The following is a 21,649-nucleotide window of genomic DNA, read 5'->3' as shown; positions in this document are numbered from 1 at the left end:
CTCCCTTTAGTCAGGACTTGTCCTCTGGTGTTTTCTTGGACCCGCTCCTCACCCTTCTCTTTTTCTGGTCCCCCTACAGCTAGGTACTTTCTTTGGGTCACTTCCACACATGTCCTAACAAAATTTCCACCAAGACTGTTGATTAGGTTCCTTTTTCTTAGGCCACAGTTAGTCATTGTTTCTAAAACAGCCATTGACTACTAGCCTGTCTTCCTTCTTTAGGTTGGAAAAATTGCAAGTTTGAGAAAATTTGTTCATTCTCATATGTACAGAGGGCATTTTCTTTCTTAATTGAGGTAAACTGTACTTACTGTGAAGTGCACAATCTCAAGTGTACAATTTAATGAATTTTGACAGATTTATTCCCTTGAGTAACCAATACGCCAGTCAAGATATAGAATATTTCCCTCACCCCAGAAAGTTCCCTTTACCCTCTTCTGGTCAATCCCTGCCTGCCATAGGAAACCCCAGTTCTGGTTTCTCTGGCCATAGATTAGTTTTGCCTGTTGTTGAATGTCATATAAGTGGAATCATGTGGTACATACGTTTTTTATATCTTGACTGTTTAACTCAACATAAAAAAACATATATGTATATTTTTTTGGTGAGGAAGATTGGTCTTGAGCTAACATCTGTTGCCAGTCTTCCTCTTTTTGCTTGAGGAACATTGTCACTGATCTAACATCTGTGCCAGTCCTCCTCTATTTTGTATGTGGGACACTGCCACAGCATGGCTTGATGAGCAGTGTGTAGGTCCGTGCTTGGGATCCAAACCCACCAACCCCAGGTGGCCAAAGCAGAGTGCACAAACTTAACCACTAATGCCACAGGGCCGACCCCTCAATATAAATATTTTTAACAACATAATGTTTTTGAGATTCACTTATGTGTATCAGTAATTCATTTTTTAAAAAGAACTTCTCGAGTAGTATTCTGTGATATAAGTAGACTGTGATTTGTGTTTCCATTCTTTTTTTGATGGAGATTTGCATGGTTTCTGGTTCCTGGCTATTATGAATGAAGCTGTTATGAACAGTTTTGTATAATTCTTTTTGTAGACATAGGTCCATTCTTGGGAAGTTACCAAGAAGTGGGATTACTGAGTCTTAAGGTTGGTGTGTATTTAACTTTATAAGAAACTGCCAAACGGTTTTCCAAAGTTATTCCATTTTATCCTCACCAGCAAGGAATAAGCGTTCTGGCTGCTCATTGCTCTATATTCTCACCAAAACCTAGTGTCTTCAAATGAGTCTTTGATTTTAGCCATTCCAGTGGGTGTGAAGAGGCTTCTTAGGGTGGTTTTAATTTGAATTACTCTAGTAACTAAATATGTGGAGCACCTTTTCATCTGTTTATTGGCTGTTTGTGTATCTGCTTTTGTGAAGTATCCAAGTCTTTTACTGATTTTTTTCTTGATTGTTTTCCTTTTGTTACTGAGTTGCAACTGTAGTTGATATATTCTTAGACAAGACCTTTATCAGGTATAGGTGTTGTAAATATTTTCTCTCACCCTGTTGCTCTCTTTCCATTTTCTTAACAGTGTCTTTTGATGAGCAGTAGACTTTTATTTTGGTGACATCCAGTTTATTTTCTTTTATGGTTAATGTTTTTTGTGTCCTCTCCAGAAATCTTTGCCTACCCCATGGTCACAAAGAGATTCTCCTATGTCTTCTTCTATAAACTGTATAGTTTTAGCTGTTAGATTTAGTTCTCTGACCTAACTTGAAGTAATTTTTGTGTATGATGTAAGATAGGGAGGGGTCCAAGGTTAAATTTTTTTCACACGTTTATCCAGTTATTCATTACCATTTATTGAAGACTTTTCTTTCCTCACTAAATTGTCTCAGCATCTTTGTCAAAAATAATTATGTTGCTGGATGTGTTTCTGTATTTAACTCTGTTCCATTGATTGATTTGTTTGTCCTTAAGCCAATGCCATTTTACTCTACGTCTTTTAAAAACTGACAACCGTAGATCTTGGTGTTCTTTTTTTTAAAATTGCTTTGGCTATCTAGGTCCTTTGCATTGCTACATATATTTTAGAATCAGCCTGTCAGTTTCTATAAAAAGCCTGTTAGGATTTATTCAGGTTGTCTTAAAGCCTGCTATGGAAATTCTAAAAATTGCTTTTATGTTTTGATGTTTTTTGTGGGAGAATGGGGCCTTATAATAAACTCTGAAATTTTATTTTCCTGTTTTTAATTTGAATATGTTGTCTGGGGTTTGATTTGATTCTGAAATTTTCTCTTTGAGTATTAGTTTTTCATTTTGCCCTAGCTTTGGTTTCTAAAAGGCTTAACATTGTTTTTTAAAGAGTTTATTTCTTCTTTACTCTAGTAGTAGTCATTTATGTTAAAAAAAAAAAGAAAAATTATAAGATGCAGGTAAGCAAAAAAGAAAACAATTAAGCACCTTTAAGCACTATAGAGTACACCACCCTATTAATGTTATGATGCATGACCTTCCAGACTTTCAATATATAGCAGTATACATGGATATATATGAATACACATACGTGTGTGTGTGTGTACTTTATATAATTGCCAAATATTTTTAGGATAAATATTTTTTTTAAATTTTTATTGAAATTATGATAGTTTACAACCTTGTAAAATTTCAGGTGTACATTATTGTCAGTTGTGTTGTAGGTGCACCACTTCACCCTTTATGCCCACTCCCCAACCCCCTTTCCCCTGGTAACCACTAATCTGTTCTCTTTGTCTACATGTTTAACTTCCACATATGCGTGGAGTCATACAGAGATTGTCTTTCTCTATCTGGCTTATTTCACTTAACATAATACCCTCAAGGTCCATCCATGTTGTTGTGAATGGGATGATTTTATCCTTTTCTATGGCTGAGTAGTATTCCATTGTATGTATATACCATATCTTCTTTATCCAATCATCAGTTGATGGGCACTTAGGTTGCTTCCATGTCTTGGCTGTTGTAATAATGCTACAATGAACATAGGGGTCCATGGGACTTTTGGAATTGCTGATTTCAAGTCCTTTGGATAGATACCCAGTAGCGGGATGGCTGTGTCATATGGTATTTCTGTTTTTAATTTTTTGAGGAATCTCCATACTGTTTTCCATAGTGGCTGTACCAGTTTTCATTCCCACCAGCAGTACATGAGGGTTCCTTTTTCTCCACAACCTCTCCAACACTTGTTACTTTTTGTTTTGGTTATTTTTGCCGTTCTAACAGGTGTTCGGTGATAGTGTAGTTTTGATTTACATTTCCCTGATGATCAGTGATGCTGAACATCTTTTCATGTGCCTATTGGCCGTCCATATATCTTCTTTGGAGAAATGTCTGTTCATGTCTCCTGCCCATTTTTTGATTGGGTTGTTTGATTTTTTGTTGTTGAGCTGTGTGAGTTCTTTATACATTACGGAGATTAACCCTTTGTCAGATATATGACTTGCAAATGTTTTTTCTCAATTAGTGGGTTTTTTTTGTTTCAATCCTGTTTTCCCTTACCTTGAAGAAGCTCTTTAATGATGAAGTCCCATTTGTTTATTCTTTCTATTGTTTCCCTTGTCTGAGAAGACATGGTGTCTGAAAAGATCCCTTTAATACTGATGTCAAAGAGTGTACTGCCTATATTTTCTTCTAGAAACCTTATGGTCTAAGGGTCTTAGCTTTAGGTCTTTGATCCACCTTGAGTTTATTTTTGGGAGTGGTGAAAAAAGAATGGTCAATTTTCATTCTTTGACATGTGGGCTGTCCAGTTTTCCCAGCACTATTTGTTGAAGAGACTTTCTTTTCTCCATTGTATGCCCTCAGCTCCTTTGTCGAAGATTAGCTGTCTGTAGATGGGTGGTTTTCTTTCTGGGCTTTCAATTCTGTTCCATTGATCTGTGCACCTGTTTTTGTACCAGTGCCATGCTGTTTTGATTACTGTAGCTTTGTAGTATGTTTTGAAGTCAGGGATTGTGATGCACCAGCTTCGTTCTTGTTTCTCAGGATTGTTTTAGCAATTCGGGGTCTTTTGTTGTCCCATGTGAATTTTAGGATTCTTTGTTCTATTTCTGTAAAGAATGTCACTGGCATTCTGATTGGGATTGCATTGAATCTGTAGATTGCTTTGGGTAGTATGGACATTTTAACTATGTTTATTCTTCCAATCCATGTGCATGAAATATCTTTCCATTTCTTTATGTTGTCATAGATTTCTTTCAATAATGTCTTATAGTTTTCAGTGTGTAAGTTTCATGTCCTTGGTTAAATTTATTCCTAGATACTTTATTCTTTTTGTTGCAATTGTAAATGAGATTGTATTCTTGACTTCTCTTTCTTCTAGTTTGTTGTTAGAGTATAGAAGTGCAAATGATTTTTCTAAGTTGATTTTGTACCCTGCCACTGTGCTGTAGTTGTTGATTATTTCTAGTAGTTTTCTAATGGATTCTTTAGGGTTCTCTATGTATAGAATCATGTCGTCTGCAAACAGCAAGAGTTGCACTTCTTCCTTTTCAATTTGGATACCCTTTTATTTCTTTTTCTTGCCTAATTGCTCTGGCCAAAGCCTCCAGTACTGTGTTGAATAAGAGTGGTGAGAGTGGACACCCTTGTCTTGTTCCTATTCTCAGAGGGATGGCTTTCAATTTTTCCTCATTGAGTATGATGTTGACTGTAGGTTTGTCATATATGTCCTTTATTATGTTGAGGTACTTTCCTTTTATACCCATTTTATTGAGAGATTTTCATCATAAATGGATGTTGGATCTTGTCAGATGTTTTCCCTGCATCTATTGAGATGATCGCGTGTGATTTTTATTCCTCATTTTGTTAATGTGGTGTATCACACTGATTGATTTGCAGATGTTGAACCATCCCTGGGTCCCTGGTATAAATGCCACTTGATCATGGTGTATGGTCCTTTTAATGTATTGCTGTGTTCAGGTCGCCGATACTTTGTTGAGGATTTTTGCATCTATATTCATCAGCAGTATTGGCCTATAATTTTCCTTCTTTGTGTCGTCCTCGTCTGGATGTGGTATCAGGATGATGTTGGCCTCATAGAATGAGTTAGGAAGCATTTTGTCTTTTTCAATTTTATGGAATAGTTTGAGAAAGATAAGTATTAAATCTTTGTTGCATGTTTGGTAGAATTCTCCAGAGAAACCATCTGGTCCTGGATTTTTATTTTTTTGGAGGTTTTTAATACTGTTTCAGTCTCTTTACTTGTGATTGGTCTATTCAGATTCTCTGCTGCTTCTTGATTCAGTTTTGGAAGGTTGTATGAGTCTAAGAATTTATCCAATTCTTCAGGTTCTCCAATTTGTTGGTATATAGTTTTTCATAGTATTCTCTTATAATCCTGTGTATTTCTGTGGTATCCAGTGTAATTTCTCCTCTTTTATTTCTAATTTTATTTGTTTGAGCCTTCTCTCTTTTTTTCTTAGTGAGTCTGGCTAAGGGTTTGTCAATTTTGTTTACCCTCTCAAAGAACCAGGTCTTAGTTTCATTGATCCTTTCTACTGTTTTTTTGGTTTTGATTTCATTTATTTCTGCTCTAATTTTTGGTATTTCCCTCCTTCTGCTCACTTTGGGCTTCATTTGTTCTTCTTTTTTCTAGTTCTCTTAGGTGTAGTTTAAGATTATTTATTTGAGATTTTTCTTGTTTGTTAAGGTGGGCCTGTATTGCTATGAATTGCCCTCTTAGAAATGCTTTTGCTGCATCCCATAAAAGTTGGTATGATGTATTTTCATTTTCATTTGTCTAGATATCTTTGATTTCTCGTTTGATTTCTTCACTGATCCAGTAGTTGTTCATTAGCATGTTGTTTAGTCTTTACATATTTGTGACCTTCCCAGCTCTTTTCTTGTAGTTGATTTCTAGTTTCATAGCATTATGGTCAGAAAAGATGCTTGATATGATTTCAGTCTTCTTAAATTTATTGAGGCTTGCCTTGTTTCCTAACATATGGTCTGTCTTTGAGAATGCTCCGTGTGCATTTGAGAAGAACGTGTTCCGTTGTTTTTGGATGGAGTGTTCTATATATCTCTGTTAAATCCATCTGGTCTAGTTTTTCGTCTGATTCCGTTATTTCCGTGCTGACTTTCTGTCTGAATGATCTATCCATTGATGTAAGTGGGATGTTTAGGTCTCCTACTATTATTGTGTTGCTGTTAATTTCTTCCTTTAGGTCTGTTAATAGTTTATGTACTTTGGTGCTCCTGTGTTGGTGCATATATATTCATAAGTGTCATGTCCTGTTGGTGGAGTGTCCCTTTTATCATTTTATACTGTCCCTCTTTGTCTCTCAGTGCCTTTTTTATCTTGAAGTCTGCTTTGTCTAAGTATGGCAACACCTTTCTTTTGTTTGCCATTAGCTTGGAGTAATCATCTTCCATCCCTTTGCTCTGAGCCTGTGTTTGTCTTTAGAGCTGAGATGTGTTTCCTGGAGGCAGCATATTGTTGGGTCTTGTTTTTTAATCCATTCAGTCACTCTGTCTTTTGATTGGAGAATTCCACTTAAATTTAGAGGCATTATTGATATATGAGGGCTGCCATTTTATCTCTTGTTTTCTGGTTGTTCTCTATTTCCCTTGTTTCTCTTCCTCTGTATTTCTTTTTCTTTTTTTCCTTCTTCTTCTCCCCAAAACCCCCCAGTACGTAGTTGTATATTCTTGTTGAGTTCCTCTGGCTGTGCTGTGTGTGATGTTCCCTGAGCATGGCCTGATGAGTGGTGCCATGTCCACGCCCGGGATCTGAACCAGTGGAACCCTTGGCTGGTGAAGCGGAGTGTGCAAACTTAACTACTTGGCCAGCGGGCTGGCCCTGGTTTTTTGTTTTTTGGGGTTTTTTTTTTTGAGGAAGATTGGTCCTGAGCTAACATCTGTTGCCAATCTTCCTCTTTTTTGCTTGAGGAAGATTGTCACTGAGCTAACATCTGTGCCAGTCTTCCTCTATTTTATGTGTGATGCTGCCACAGCATAGCCTGATGTGCAGTGGTAGGTCTACACCCAGGATCTGAACCTGCGAACCGCAGGCCGCAGAAGTGGAGTGTGCACACTTAACCACTGTGCCACCGGGCCAGCCCCTCCTGTGTATCTCTGACTGCCATTTCAGTTTGGTGATTTTCTGTGATGGTTTGGTCAGTTTTCTCTTTATCATTTGTGTCTCTCTTCTGATTTTTTGTTTAGTGGTTACTGTGAGGTTTGTATAAAAGATCTTGTAGATGAGATACTCTGTTTTCTGATAGTCTCTTATTACCATTAGCCTAATCAGGTTCCATCTCTTTCCTCCTCCCTGTCTAAATTATTGTTGTCACAAATTATTCAGTTTTGTGTTGTGAGTTTGTGATTAAAATGAAGTGTTTATAGTTTTGTTTTGGTTTTTTTTGCTGAGGTAGATTAGCCCTGAGCTAACATCTGTGCCAGTCTTCCTCCACTTTTTATATGTGGGTTTCCCTGACGGTGTGGGCTGCCAAAGTGGAGTGTGCCAAACTTAACCACTATGCCAAGGTGCCAGACCCCTGTTTTTATAGTTATTTGTGATGCTTTCCTTCCTTTTATCTTTTTTTTTGCATAGATTGGTACGTGAGCTAACGACGGTTGCCAGTCTTGTTTTCTTTTTTCCTTCTTCTTCTCCCCAAAGCCCCCCAGTACATAGTTGTGTATTCTAGTTGTGAGTGCCTCTGGTTGTGCTATGTGGGACACCGCCTCAACACAGCCTGATGAGCGGTGCTATGTCCGCATCCAGGATCCAAACCAGCGAAACCCTGAACCGCCAAAGTGGAGCATATGAACTTACTTAATCACTCGGCCTTGTGGCTGGCCCCCTTCCCTTTATCTTTAATGTTATAACTAAGTCTTCTGATAGAGAGCTGCAGCTTTCCGGTTTTGTCTGTCTATTTATCTCCTTGCTCAAAGCTTTGTAAACCCTTTCCTTTTAGTTTCAAGTATGAGGGCCTTCTTGATCATCTCTTGGAGGTGGGGAGTAGTCTTGTGGTGATGAACTCCCTCAGCTTTTGTTTATCGGGGAAAGTTTTTTATTTCTCCATCGTATCTGAAGGATATTTTCACTGGATAGAGTATTCTTGGCTGAAAGTTTTTGTTCTTCAGTATTTTTAATATATCATTCCAGTCTCTCCTAGCCTGTAAGTTTTCTGCTGATAAATCCACTGAAAGCCTGATAGGGGTTTCTTTGTATGTTATTTTCTTCTGCCTTGCTACCCTTAGTATTTTTTCTGTCATTGACTTTTGCCGGTTTTACTACTATATGCCTTGGAGAAGGTGTTTTTGCGTTGATGTAAGTGGGAGTTCTGTTAGCTTCATTTACTTATAATTCCAGTTCCTTCCTCAGACATTCTCAGCTATTATTTTTTTGAACAAGTTCTCTGTTCCTTTCTCCCACTCTTCTCTCTGTGGAATACCTATAATCTTTACGTTGCATTTCTTAATTGAGTTGGATACTTTTCTGAGAATTTCTTCATTTTTTTTTTTCGTCTTAGGTTCTCTCCCCTCCTCCACCTGAAGCATTTCTATATTTCTGTCCTCTAAATTACTAATTCTGTCATCCATAATGTCAACTCTGGTCTTTAAGGATCCTAGATTGCTTTTTATCTTACTCATCGTGTTCTTCATCTCCAGCATTTCTGTTTGTTGTTTTTAGAGTTTCGTTCTCTTTTGTGAAGAACTCCTTGTGCTCAATAATTTTATTCCTGAGTTCATTGAACTGTTTTTCTGAGTTTTCTTGTAGCTTGTTGAGTTTCTTTATGGTAACTATTTCGAATTCTCTCTCATTTAGATTGTAAATTTCTGTGTCATCAGGATTGGTTTCTGTCATTTTCCTTATGATCTGGAGTTTTGATGTATTTCTTCATGGGGTCTGATGGAGTGGACTTTTGCTGGTGCATAGTGGTAGTGTCTGGTTGTAGATTCTGCCTGCCACCACTTTGCGGGGGTGGGGGAGGGCGGGCAGGAGCTGTGTTTTCTGAAACTACCGTGTCCACTTGAAGCTACTACTGCTTGGTGGGTCCCACACACAGCTGCTGCAGACGCTCTGGTGCAGGTCTGCTGCCCCAAACGACTGGCTGAGCTGATGCGCTAGGTGGAGGGGGAGGAGACCAGTGCTTTTTTTCACATGTTCACACATGCTCTGCACTCACTGGTGGCCCACCTGGGCTGCTGGGCTTGGTAGGAGCACACACGTGGTGACCTAGTCACCTTGGCATGGAGCATTCCCTTGGGCTGGGATGCAACTCCGAGAACACTTTGAAAGCGTTCATGTGGAGGTCTGCTTGCTACCCCGTCTCCTCCCAGGGTTGTGCACCGGCAGCTGTGTGAGGTCCTGCACTGCAGATCTCTCCTGCTAGGGATGGGGAGGAGATCCGCTTACTTACTTCCACTGCTTCCTGGGGATCCAGCACCCCCACCTTCAGACTTATGGCTGCCTGGATCTCTTAGACATCCTGTTATGTTTTGTGGGTGTTCTATGTTGGCTAATGAATGTCCTTTTGATTGTATCTTAGTGGGGAGAGGCTGTGGGAGCAGTTCACTCTGCCATGATGCTGACATCATTACCCCCCCAACTTTTTATTTAGAAGATCTTCAAACTTATAGAATAGTTAAAAGAATAATAGAATAGTACAGTCAACCCTCTTACACCCTTCATCTAGATTCACCAGTTTAAAAAATTATGCAACATTTGCCTTTTCTGTCTTTGTTTATAAAAATGTTTCTTTCTGAACCATTTGAAAGTAAATGTCAGACATCATGATACTATACTCATAGAAATTTCAAAGCTGAAAAACTTTCACTCAGATAATGGTCTATTAGCTTGTTGATTATCTTAGTAACCCAAACTGTAGTTATCTAGGTGGTACTGTCTAATGTACAGTGTTACCAAATGAAACTTCAGTTTTTATCGAATCTGTTTATGAAACTGTTAAACTGTTTTTCTAGTGACTCCAATGGGATCATGCAGCAATCGACCTCAGGAAATTGAAATTGGAGAATCCGGTTTTGCTCTGTTATTCCCTCAAATTGAAGGAGTAAAAATACAACCTTTTCATTTTATTAAGGATCCAAAGAATTTAACATTAGAAAGACATCAACTCACTGAAGTAGGTAAGTTAGTGTTATTTACCATTAATTGCCCATCTTGTTGATTGATTTTGTTTGTTCCTTTGAGAGTCTGAATTAAGTACACATGTTACTGGAGATGTGGATGAATTCAAACTAGTGATTAACAGAAGCTAGTGTGGTACATTTTTGGTAGAATTGATTTACTTTATAAATTATTTTACTTACATCAAAGCTTGAGAGAACCAGAGAAGAATATTTTTCCTTGACTATTCTGTTGATAATAAAGTCATTTGTGTTTAATTCTTAATTTTGAATCACTTCTTTGAATGTTTTCTTATCGTTTTTCCCTATTTTTGTTTTTTGAAGGTGAAAAGTTTTTTAAAGCTTTTATTTCCTTTTTACATCAGCGATAAGCATTTATTATAAAAAAAATTTTAGAAGATACAGGTTAGTTATATGTTGACTAATTTGAAAGATGGGAATGAGTATAGTGAACTTGGTGATAAGTTTTAGGAATGGTATAAATTAAAGCAGAGTATATTAAAAGTCTATTAAAGGTTTACTAGGACATGCCAGAAAGAAGCAGCTTGGCTAGAGTAGACAGGTCATGAGAGGTTGGCTTAGTTTCTAAGCTCTGATAAGAAAGCTTAATTTAATACAGTAAGCAACAAACTAGTTATTCACAGCAGTCTATCTTTATCTACATCTGCAATTGAGCTAATTGCGGTTAACTCATGAAAAAAGTCACTGTTGGCGTAAAAAATATTCAGTGGTGACTTCTTGTCTTTGCATAGATCAGCCAACCTGTAGCAATAAACTGAACTCATTGGGAATAAAAAATGCTATAGCAGAAAAGGGAAAATTTGTGATTGGTTTACTGATTAGAGGGAAAAAAAGGAGTATACAGGTTGAAACGGGCTTATACATCTGTTCCTTACAATGCAATAAAAGAGTGAGATGGGAGGGAAAGCACAGAGCTGGAGTAGGCATTGGTGGCAAAAACTGGCAGCCACGAGCAGCAGGCCTCTTGATGATGTGGAAGAACGTGGGCAGGTACAGGTAGAGCATGGCAGGTTTCATAGTCAGTCTGTCGTGCGAGGCAGGAAGTGTGGCTATTACGAATGCAGGCTTGTAGCTGCCCTAGTTCTGCTGCTTTCTAACTTTGTAGTTTAGGACAAGTTCCTTTTCTGAGCATGTTTCCTCATCTATAAAGTGGAAATAACTAACTTACAGAGTTGTGAGCATTAAATGAAATGGCTTATGTAAAGCACTTAGCAAAGTACCTTCCTCAGTAGATGGTAGGCAGATGGCTAATGCTGGCCTCTGTACCTTAGGCAGGCTTCACAGTGGCTCACAGGGCTGATCTCTCTGCAGCGTGGCCTTGTGGTCTGTGGAGGAATAGACTGAGGGAGGGTTGATATGTAGCTCAGGAAGGACATTCAGTGGAAAGGCAGTGAAGGTCTTGGGTGTTCTTATCCCGCTCAGCAGTAGCACACCAGAGGAGCATGCACATGCCTTTGCTGATGGTGACAGTTAATGATGGCTAACATTTGCTGAGACCTTCTAAGCTGGGTACAGTGCTGTGTGCTATTTCTAATCTTCACCATAGCTATGCCAGGGAGAACTTACCAAGGTATATTGTTGATGAGGAAGCTAAACTCTGATGGAAGTAGAGAGCTAAGGCTCTGAGTTCAGAGTACACAAACAGAAAACCAGAGTTAGCTGTCTTGTTAAAGCTGCCCCAAATCAAGGATGCTACACTTCCTCTAAGGAAAACTTCAGATGATGCCTTTTAAACTGACCCAGTGTTAAGTGTAAAGGCAAAAAAAATTTTAGGAGAAAATGTGGCTGTGTAGCCAAGCCAGAGTGACTTTGTCATATCATAATGAGATGTGATGGTGGAAGGCTAGCTGGAGCTAAAAGAAAGTTCAGCAAACTGGATAGATCTCTTTTAGAATTGGTCAATTGGTTAGAAAATAGCAGATCTGAAACTCAAGGAGGAGTTGAGGCCAGAGATGTTAGTTTGAGAGCCATTTGCACATTGCCTTGCAGTCTGTCTGTAAAAGTGTCAACTGCCATTGAAGGCTTTGTAGAAAGCCAGTCCAGGGCAGCTAACTAAAGATTCTGGAAAAGATTCTGGAAACGATTCCAGCAGCAAAGAAGGAAGAAGAGGAGATGTGAATTGATGCTGACAAGAGGATGGCTATGTTCATTGGGTTCATGATACAGAAATTATACATTAATTTCATTCATCTTATTAAAAGGTCCCATAGGGTAAGAAAAATTAATTGCATGCAGATTTTGTCTCAGTGACATTCCAGGAAGGGTGTGACAGATACATATGTAATTATAACCCAAGTGAGAAAGTGAGATGTGCCGTAAGAGAGGTATGGGTAAATTGCTGTAGGGGTTCTTCTGGCCACAGGGAGAACGAGGAGGAGCAAGGCACCTTCATGGAGCAAGTTGCATTTGTGGCTTTGAAGGATGAGAAGTATATGCGAGATAAGGATGAGTAACAGGATGGGCTGAAGGATTAGCAGAAAAACAGGCGCAGGGCCAGGTGATCAGTAGGGGAAATAGTAAAGAGTTAAGTTTTGCAAGCAAAGGGTGTGTGAAGGGGATCATGGGAACAAAGGGTGGCTGCAGTGGGGCCAGGCTAGAGTGTAGTCAGTAAATGACAGGTTCTTCAGAGATGTCATTTGGGTAGTAGCGAATGTGACCCTCCATAGTGGGGAGATACTGGAAGCAGCGAGACCAGTTAGGAGCTCCCTGTAAGAGTCTAGGCAAGAAATAATACCAGGGCATGAAGAGTGGGGAACTGATTGGAGAAAATTAGCAAATGACTAGACATGAAAGAGAAGGGAGGCTGGGGACTCAGTGATAACTCTGAGTTTTGAGCTGAGGACAGAAATAGTTGGAATGCTGGGACAGGAGGAACAGGATTGGGAAAAATCAAACTCCATTCGAGAAGCTTGTTTGGCCTTTGATTCAGTACTTTTGCTGAAGGTCATATGGCCAGACCTCTGTGCTGTCTTTCTTATCTGGAAGTGAGTGTGGTGCCTCTTGGGCATCCTCTCTCCTCTGTCCTATAGCTCCTTGGGAATCAGTGACTGAGGTCCTGACTGAAGGTAGATGCCTAGTTTTGTCAGTTTACAAGAAGAAAAACAAAATGTTGAGCAGAATAAACCATCCATTCTGTGATAAAATATTTATTAGATTTGTTAGACCTTGTTTGCATTACAGAGCTAAGTATAGGAATTAGAAAACTAAAAGGAAAAACAGCCCCATGTTTATTCTGCTCTGTGAAGTGTTCTTATTGGTGTCCTTTCCTGAGCTGTTTGCTGTCCACAGTTTTGGCTTATTCCATTTCCATCCTGTTCGTGGCCTTCTGGACGTTGAAGCTTCGCCTAGATTGAGATGATAATCTCTCTTCTTTCACATGCTATTTTGTGTCCTGATTTTCTGTATTTCTAAATTTGGACCATTGTCTTTTATGTGCTCAAGAAGATGGAGGAATTTTAGGCAGGCAAGGAGTGAGTGGTTGGAGGCTATGGTCTGGAACGTGCCTTCTACACAAGAATCCCAGCCTGTATTCCCCAAACAAATATCCGGAGCAACTTTTCTCTATGTTCTGTAACATTGGAAATCACCCTATTTGTGGTAATATCCCTCAATGGTCAGCAAACTTTTTCTGGGGCCAGATAGTAAATATTTTAAATTTTGCCAGCCATACAGTCTCAGTTGCGTCTGTTCAGCCCTGCCATTGGAGTGCAAAGCAGCTGTAGACAATACATAAACCCTCAGCTGTGTTCCGATAAAACTTTATTTACAAAAGTAGGGGGCTGGATCTGGCCCGTGGACTGTGGTTTGTCTTCCCTCCGTCTTAGAGTGCTAAGTCACAGTGACTGGAAGATCGTATGTGAAAGCCCACAGTAAGCAAACACAGCAGCTTAGTTCTCCTGTGAAACTGGCAGTACCTCTGAAGATAGGGACCTTGCGTTTGATAATTATAGTTTTCTAAACCTTGTATATAGGAAGTGTCATCATCTGACCCAGCATTATAGCACATATAATTTTATACACATACACACACTTTGTTATATTCTTTTTGAAGAACTTACCAAAATGGTGCATTTTTTAAATGAGGCATATGTTGTTCTAAGGTCTTTTTGGTATCCTGTGTTAAAAATAGTCTCTGGAATGAAAAACAAAAATGGATAGGCCAGCACTTAATTTCTAAGGAGTAAAGGCAAAAATACCTCAGCAAAGTTTCTTAAAAAGCCAGTGTTGGTTCGTTCAGAAACTGTGTACATGCCATAGGCCGGTCCCTGGATGGGGCTCTAGAGACGTGTTGTTGGAGAGGCCTCTGTTCCTGCCTCCTGGAGCTCCCCATCCAGCAGGATGGGCTGACTTTGAACTAAGTCCCGCAGATGTGATAAGAGTTACCAGGAGAAGCACAGAGATGCTAGAAAACATAACCACGGGGCAAGGTCCCTCGGATGTGGAGAAGGGAGGAGTATTATAGGAGGTCTTTACCGTCTCTCCAAGTTACTGACAAAAATAAGAGTGAGGTGGCCAAGAGATTGAAGGACAGGAAGAAAAAAGGGCCTGATTACTCACCTTCAAGATTTGAGTGTTGTGGATTCGCATGCTCATTTGTGAAGCCTAGAGACTTCCACTGTGTCGAGGAGCGGGGAGTGTGATGTCCCATGAAGCTGGAGAGGCAGGTTGGGGCCAGATCATGCCTCGTAGGACATACTAAGGAATCTACATATTTAAGGGCAGCAGGAAGCCAGGATTCTAAACAAAAAAGTGGCATAATCAGGTAGGTCTTCTGAAAATACCCCTCTGGCTGCGGTATGTTGATGGGTTTGGAGGAATACAAGAGTGGATGCAGGAAAAACAGGAGGCTATTGTAGAGGTTAAGGCAAGAAGAGGTGACAAGTAGAATCACAGATTTTGAGGTGGAATCAACAGGATGTGGTGACTGATTAAAATGTTGGGTGTTGAGAATAAGGGAGGTGGTAGTGATGTCATCCAGGTTTCTGGCCAGTGCACCTGTGCAGTACCATCTCTTGAAGTCAGGAATAGACTGCGGGTGCAGCTTGGAAGAGTCGGATTATCAGTTCTGAGTTGGACATTTGAGTTGGGGACATTGATTAGATAGTTGGATATGTGAGTCTGGAGCTCAGGAGAATGGTCTGGACCAAAGATAGACATTTGGGAATCATCAGGTATTAATGGTAATTGAAGCAAATAGGAACTAGTTCAGTAATTGGAGGGAGGGTAGGGGGTGGCCCAGCAGTTTCTGTTGCTTGTCCAGGGTCGATTCTGCTGTAATACCATAACATCTCTCCCTTGTGCTTATGTTGAAGACTCCATTGAGACTCCTCAATTAAGGATATTCTTCAGCAATTTTCTGACTCTTAAACAGTTCATTTGTAAATATAATCTTACATGGGGTGCCAACGTAAAAATAAAGCAGATAGAGCAGAGATGCTTAGGCTGAAGGGAGCATGGAAAATCTAGGACTGAGGCGCATCATTTCTCCCCTGCCTCCCTCTGGGCACGTTTGGAACCCCCTGCCCAGCAGAGCACAGTCTGTAATGGAGGGGAGGAGCCTCCCGCCCTGAGGATGGTCTGCACATCTTTCTTTAAGGCTTTGAATTATCCAGGAAAGTGGCTCTAGCATCAAAGCAGTGTCTGGCGGCCTGTGACCCCTCCCCTGCTACAGACTGGAGAAGGCAGCCTCAGGACTGCCAGTTGCTTAGAAGACGAGCTGGAGCTTCAGAGCCAGTGCTTTGTTCCCCTTTGAGACACTTGCTTCACACCTATGATTCTTTCTTCCTCTTATACAAATACATCCTTTTGACACTCTTCTAGGTAAAGCTCAAACCTATGACAGGGCCACTTGGGGCACGATTTTCTAGGTTTCAGTTTTATTTGTAGAGATTGACATTAGAAAAGATCTTCCACTGACTTTTACATTTGAGAGTCATGAGAGGAAGTCCTGAAGAATGCTCATGCATTGGCTCTTGGAAGGAGAGGAGTGGAAGTGCCTGTGTTTTTGCACAGCCCCGTAGGCACCAGTTTCCTTTGGGGCGGCCCCTTCTGGAGGGTGTGCTTATTACTTAGTCTGGTCTGAGTTGGGTCCTGTAACAGGGGTTACAATTTGTGTGTTGTAATGTGGATTTTGAAGACATTGAATCCTCCTGGACTTTCTAGGAGCTGAACAGCATAATGGGTGACTGTTGTGGGCATTAAATAAGTTAGTTTCTGTAAAGTGCTTAGAACAGTGCCTGCCCAAGTGCCATGTTTCTTGTTATGTTGCTGATCTTGTGATCTAGTCTGTGAGTTGTTAGGTCCCTTCTGCTTGCTGCTTTTTGGTCCTTCAACGACTCCTCTTGAACTCTGCCACCAACTGGGAGGGGTGAAAACTGAATTTTAATTATTTGTTAAGTCAGATTCCAAAAAAAATTTGAAGGACTAAGTTTTTAAATTATCTGAAGACTTCATAGAGAATCTTGAGGGGGCCACAGGCAGTGATCAGGTACAAGGCAGGGAAAAATGGTGCTAAAACCTAAGTGATGGAACTCGCTCTGCTTTAGAAGCTGCCCAGCTCTTGAAAAACTCTTAAGTGACAAGAATGTGGTGCTGACGTTCTATCACACTTTCCTGCCCTTTTTGGTGGACTTCACTCAGCTACAAGAGCAGAGTCCTAGAAAAGTCAAACTTCGAGAGGTCTTGTGGGGGCTTGCTCCCAGGTCACAGTAGTGGTGGAATATAGCCCCGGGCCAACATGCCCTCACCCTCAGCCCTCGTGCCACAGGCTCCATGTTCATGGAGCTGAATGATGTGTGGATCTTCTCTTTTTTTTAATCCCCTACCACATACACAGTGACACAGCTTCTCATTGTACAACATCAGAGCTATTTTTGGATGAGGTGCATCTCAAAAAGCATGACAGCTACATGAAAGTCAGAGCAACGCAGGTGACCCCCAGCCAGTTTTGTGGGTGGGATGGAAGCTTTCTTTTTGCCCCTCTAAATTTGATGTTTACTTTGGATTCATTTGATTCAAGGGGAAATGTTGCCTTAAGCTTCATCATTCCGTTATTTGGTTAAACAAATCTAAATTGTGGTCAGGGCCCTCAGTTTAGCCAGAATGTGCTTTGTTTTCTCTCCTCTGTTGAGCCTTGCTGGGTGCCAAGCACCGGGGTTAGATGCTTCTTTATGACATTATCTTCTTTAATCATCACAACCACCCTTGAAACTTGCTCCTGTCCCACTTTTAGTCAAGTTGACGTGCTCAAGGTCACACAGCTGCGAGTAGTTGAGCCTGAGTTCCGACCCAGGTCTAACTCCGCAGGGCACGTCCTTACTGTGCTGACTTCATACTTACCTACCTCCCCTCGTGTAAAAAAGATAGGTGTGAAAATACGGGGAAAGAAGAGGTGCTCAAACCTAAGGGGTGGTGGGGAAAGGAGAACCCAGCTTTTGTCCATGAATTGTTCATGGTGTTAGTCTCTTACATAGACATTTTCTTTGAAGTAGGTTTTCTACATTCATTTAGATTACATCACTTTCAGATAGGTCACAACAGTTGTCTTCAGAGTGGCTTCTCTAAAAAGAACAGAAATCTGAGCATGCATACCTAAAGCAGTCTGAGCCTGTCTTTGGAATAGTTCTTCATAGTTGGCTTTCCTGAATCTGACATTAGTCTTGGAGTCTAGATTTTATTTTTTTTCTTTTTTCCTTTTAACCTTCCAGCTTGATCCTAGCTGTAATGAATTCACATTCTGCCTTACTTGAAAATGAATTTAAGGCAGCTTACAAAGATACATACAGTATCAGTGGAGGAATTCTGAATTGAGGGACGTGTAGGAGGAATATAGTAAAGCCCAGGCTGAGGGTAGTACATGAAATGCATACCGTCAACATTTGCCAGAGGTGGTCCACGGGTTTGGCTATGCCAGGGCATGAGAAGCACAACTCTTCCCTGTTTTCTGAGAACTGAGATCAGTTCTTCTAGTGGATCCGCAGTGCCCTTATAGTGAATAGACTGAATTTTTTAAGCTGTTTCTGATTATGTCACTCTGAACACCAGTGGCATCGCCCAAATATGACTCAGTAAAAGCAGTTGTAGGGTCCAAACCAATGAGGTCTGGTTACTGAGCGCTTTGCTTAATCGAAGAATATTTAGAACCGCCAAAGGAATGGATGGCCCACATGTTGTTTAGGCACTCAGTCTGACTGATTAGCTCTCACAGCTGGATTTCAAGTAGTAATGAACTGGAGATTGCACCTTTTCTTAGGTGTGCTGGTTGAGTAGTCATCTGCCCAAGCAGCAGCTGAGCTGGGGATATGGCCCGTGTGCTTTCTTGAAGTTGAAAGACCTAAGATACTTGTCCTATTATCTGTCCTGTGTCCCCACTGAGGTGAACTGAGGCAAGACTGAAGGTAGTATCAGAATTTATCTGAGAAGGAACTGGGTGCTCGTTGTCGTAGGTGTGTGTCTTAGGCCTCTCAGTTTTGGCAAGGAGTTTGAGTTGCACCTTCTTTTAACACACCTGAAGCTCCAGGTGTCTGTTGGTTAAATACAGATCCATCTGCTCTGTCAGGCAACCAGCCTGGGCTAAGGTGGATTTGTTCTCTATAGATTTTAGTGTGTGTGGTTCCACTGTAGAACAGTACCATTGGGGGAAGATGTTGAAAGCACTGGGTATGTGTTTGTTAAATCAGTGAGGGTGGTACCTTTAGATATTCCAACGAAAATATTTAGTAGACAATTGTAAGAAGGTCTAGAGCTTAGAAAACTATAGGAAAGGTAGAGATTTAGAAGTTTTTAGGTTTCTAAAACTGAAAACTCTTCAGGAGATGTGGATTTTAATCTAGAGTCTGCTATGATACTGTCCTGGGCTAGTCACTTTTCCAGGATTAGCAGCGCTTATTTGTAAAATAAGACTAGACTGTTGATCCCACAGGCCTCTTGCAACTCTGAAAAGTCATTCTAAAAAAGAGAAAACAGGGGCCGGCCCAGTGGTGCAGCAGTTAAGTTCACACATTCCACTTCCGCGGCCCCGGGGTTCACCAGTTCGGATCCCGGGTGCAAACATGGCACTGCTTGGCAAGCTGTGCTGTGGTAGGCGTCTCACATATAGAGTAGAGGAAGATGGGCACGGATGTTAGCTCAGGGCCAGTCTTCCTCAGCAAAAAGAGGAGCATTGGCAGCAGTTAGCTCAGGGCTAATCTTCTTCTTCAAAAAAAAAAAGAAAAAACGTTCTCTCAAAATTTGCTAGGCAGGTCTGTGTGGGGGAAAAAAAGACCCTCTAGTAATGGTTTAGGGTATATGGTGTCATGAAAGTACTGGATTTGTATATTAACATCCTTTTCACTCTCCAAATCAGTGATTTACTGTGTAGGGAATTAGAAATGGACCAGAGGCAGTTTCCCTGGATGTCATTATTTGGTATTAATAATTGGTCCTTCACCCCCACTCCAGTTTCCTTAAGTGAGCCTTATTTCTAACCTTCACCTTAGGTCTGTCAAGATGGAAGTCATGTGGCTGAGTCAGTGGAAATGTGAGCGTGGGTCAGGTGTTGGTATTTTTTTCTTGTCCCGAAGCCACCCAGTTGGTAATACTAGCAAATTTCAAATTGATAGTCTCTAAACAAGGTGCCAGAGGCACACGTGCAAACCCTGGAGCTGTGGAGGAGTGTGTGAGTACAGCCCATCTCCTGTTAGGCTAGTCTGCCCCCTGATGGTAGCTGCTTTTCGTCTGTATGCTGCAGAATTGAACATTTTCCTGCTTTGGAATGAGTTTCCAATGGTTAATCCATTACCACGAGCTTGGGATCTTAAAACAACAGACATTTATTCTGTCACAGTTCAGGAGGCCAGAAGTCTGAAATCAAGGTGTCGATAGGGCTGCACTCCCTTTGGAGGATCTAGGGGTGAATCTCTGCTCTGTCTCTGCCACCTTCTGGTGGCTGTTGAGTTTCTGCTTCTGTGGTCACACTGCCTCCTCTTCCGTCTGTGTGTGTCTGTATATCTCTTGTAAAGACGCTTGTCGTCGTATTTAGAGGCTACCTGGATAATCTAGATGATCTTATCTCAAGATCCTTAATTACATCCATGAAGACCCTTTTTCCAAATTAGGTTACATTCATCAGTTCCAGGGATTTCACGTGGATATATTTGGGGTTGGAGGGGCCCACCATTCAGCTCACTACAGGTCAGTACAGGTGGTTAGTGCCTTTTCTCTCCATTTTCTCTGGATCTTTAAATTCCCACTGCTGTTTACTCTATTCTGTGTGAACCAGTGTTCCTTTTCATTCCAGTTCGTGGGCTGCGTGGAGACGGCTTGCACCAAGGTCCACCAAGGGGCTGCTCAGTTACATACCTGCTTCCTTATTTGTGTTGAACATTGATTGTGTTATTTTCAAATAGCCTTTAGTTTTCTTATGGGGAAAAATTGTAGCAAAGATTTTGAGTAGTGTTAAAATTTGTAAAAAATGGAAAACTTGACAGCTTAAGTACTAAATTGCACTTAGCTAGGAGTGCAAGTCATTAGCAGTAACGTTTCATTTGTAAAATGTAGATAATAAAAGTAAATTAAAGATTTCTGTTTTAAGGCTGTCTTTAATTGTTGCTCTTCATTTCTCTGCAGGTCTTTTAGATAACCCTGAGCTTCGTGTGGTCCTTGTATTTGGCTATAATTGCTGTAAGGCGGGAGCCAGTAATTATCTGCAGAGAGTTGTAAGCACTTTCAGTGATATGAATGTCATCTTGGCTGGAGGCCAGGTGGACAACCTGGCATCGCTGACCTCTGAAAAGTATGTCTGATTTCCTCTGTTCATGGTGGGAAATGTTCTCAGGTTTTTGTTACCTTGGGTTTCTTAAAAACATGTTTAAAGAATTGCCAAGGTAACAGTTCATTCCATTTTGCAACAGACATAGGTTGAGGGCTTACTCAATATAATTCTGCTTATAGTTGATGAAATTTATATATGTTGTCTGTTAAGAATTTATTCCTAGGTGGACTCATACTGTCCTCAAAATTGATTTTCAGCGATATCTACTGCTGTCTCCCTTGACAGCTCTGTGCTCTGTCACTGCAGTGCGGTACTTCTTCTCTAGTTCTGTTTCCTCCTCTAAAGAAAATGCTTGGTTAAACAGCAAATCTTTATGGTAAAACTTCTCAGAGCTTCTCTGATATGCTTAGTGCTTTGGAAGTCTTCTAGAAGGGAGATAATATTACCATCTGTGGCAGTCCTCAAATCTGTTTGGTCACAAAACCTTTTTTTCTGTGGAGCATCTTGCCGGTGTACTAGTATTACTTGTAACACTTTTTTGAAATTCTGTACTAGATCTATTGAAAGGCTTTTTCAAGCTCAAAAATTGAGCATCTTTGATTTTGTTACTAAGGCTTTTGCTTTCAAAGATAAAAAATATCTTCTGTGTCTTGGGGGCCATTACTCCCTTTCCTTTTTTTTTTTTTTTTTTTTAAAGATTTTTTTTTTTTTTTTTTTTCTCCCCAAAGCCCCCCGGTACATAGTTGTGTATTCTTCGGTGTGGGTTCTTCTAGTTGTGGCATGTGGGACGCTGCC

The 21,649-nt window shown here is 40.6% G+C and overlaps 1 protein-coding gene across 1 annotated transcript in view; it reads left to right on the top strand.

The window, feature by feature from the left end:
- The window catches only part of FBXO22 (F-box protein 22), a 31,144-nt gene that overhangs the window by 6,725 nt on the left and 2,770 nt on the right, over positions 1-21,649 (top strand). Inside the window, exons 5-6 of the mRNA XM_046652212.1 lie at positions 9,919-10,083; positions 20,710-20,875. Of these exons, the coding sequence (XP_046508168.1) occupies positions 9,919-10,083; positions 20,710-20,875 (331 nt within the window). The remainder of the gene's footprint in view (positions 1-9,918; positions 10,084-20,709; positions 20,876-21,649) is intronic.

Source organism: Equus quagga, chromosome 2 (genome assembly GCF_021613505.1).
Source record: "Equus quagga isolate Etosha38 chromosome 2, UCLA_HA_Equagga_1.0, whole genome shotgun sequence".
Classification (NCBI taxonomy): Eukaryota; Metazoa; Chordata; class Mammalia; order Perissodactyla; family Equidae; genus Equus; species Equus quagga.
Note: the sequence above shows the minus strand (reverse complement) of the source record. Positions and strands in the feature narration are given on the sequence as shown.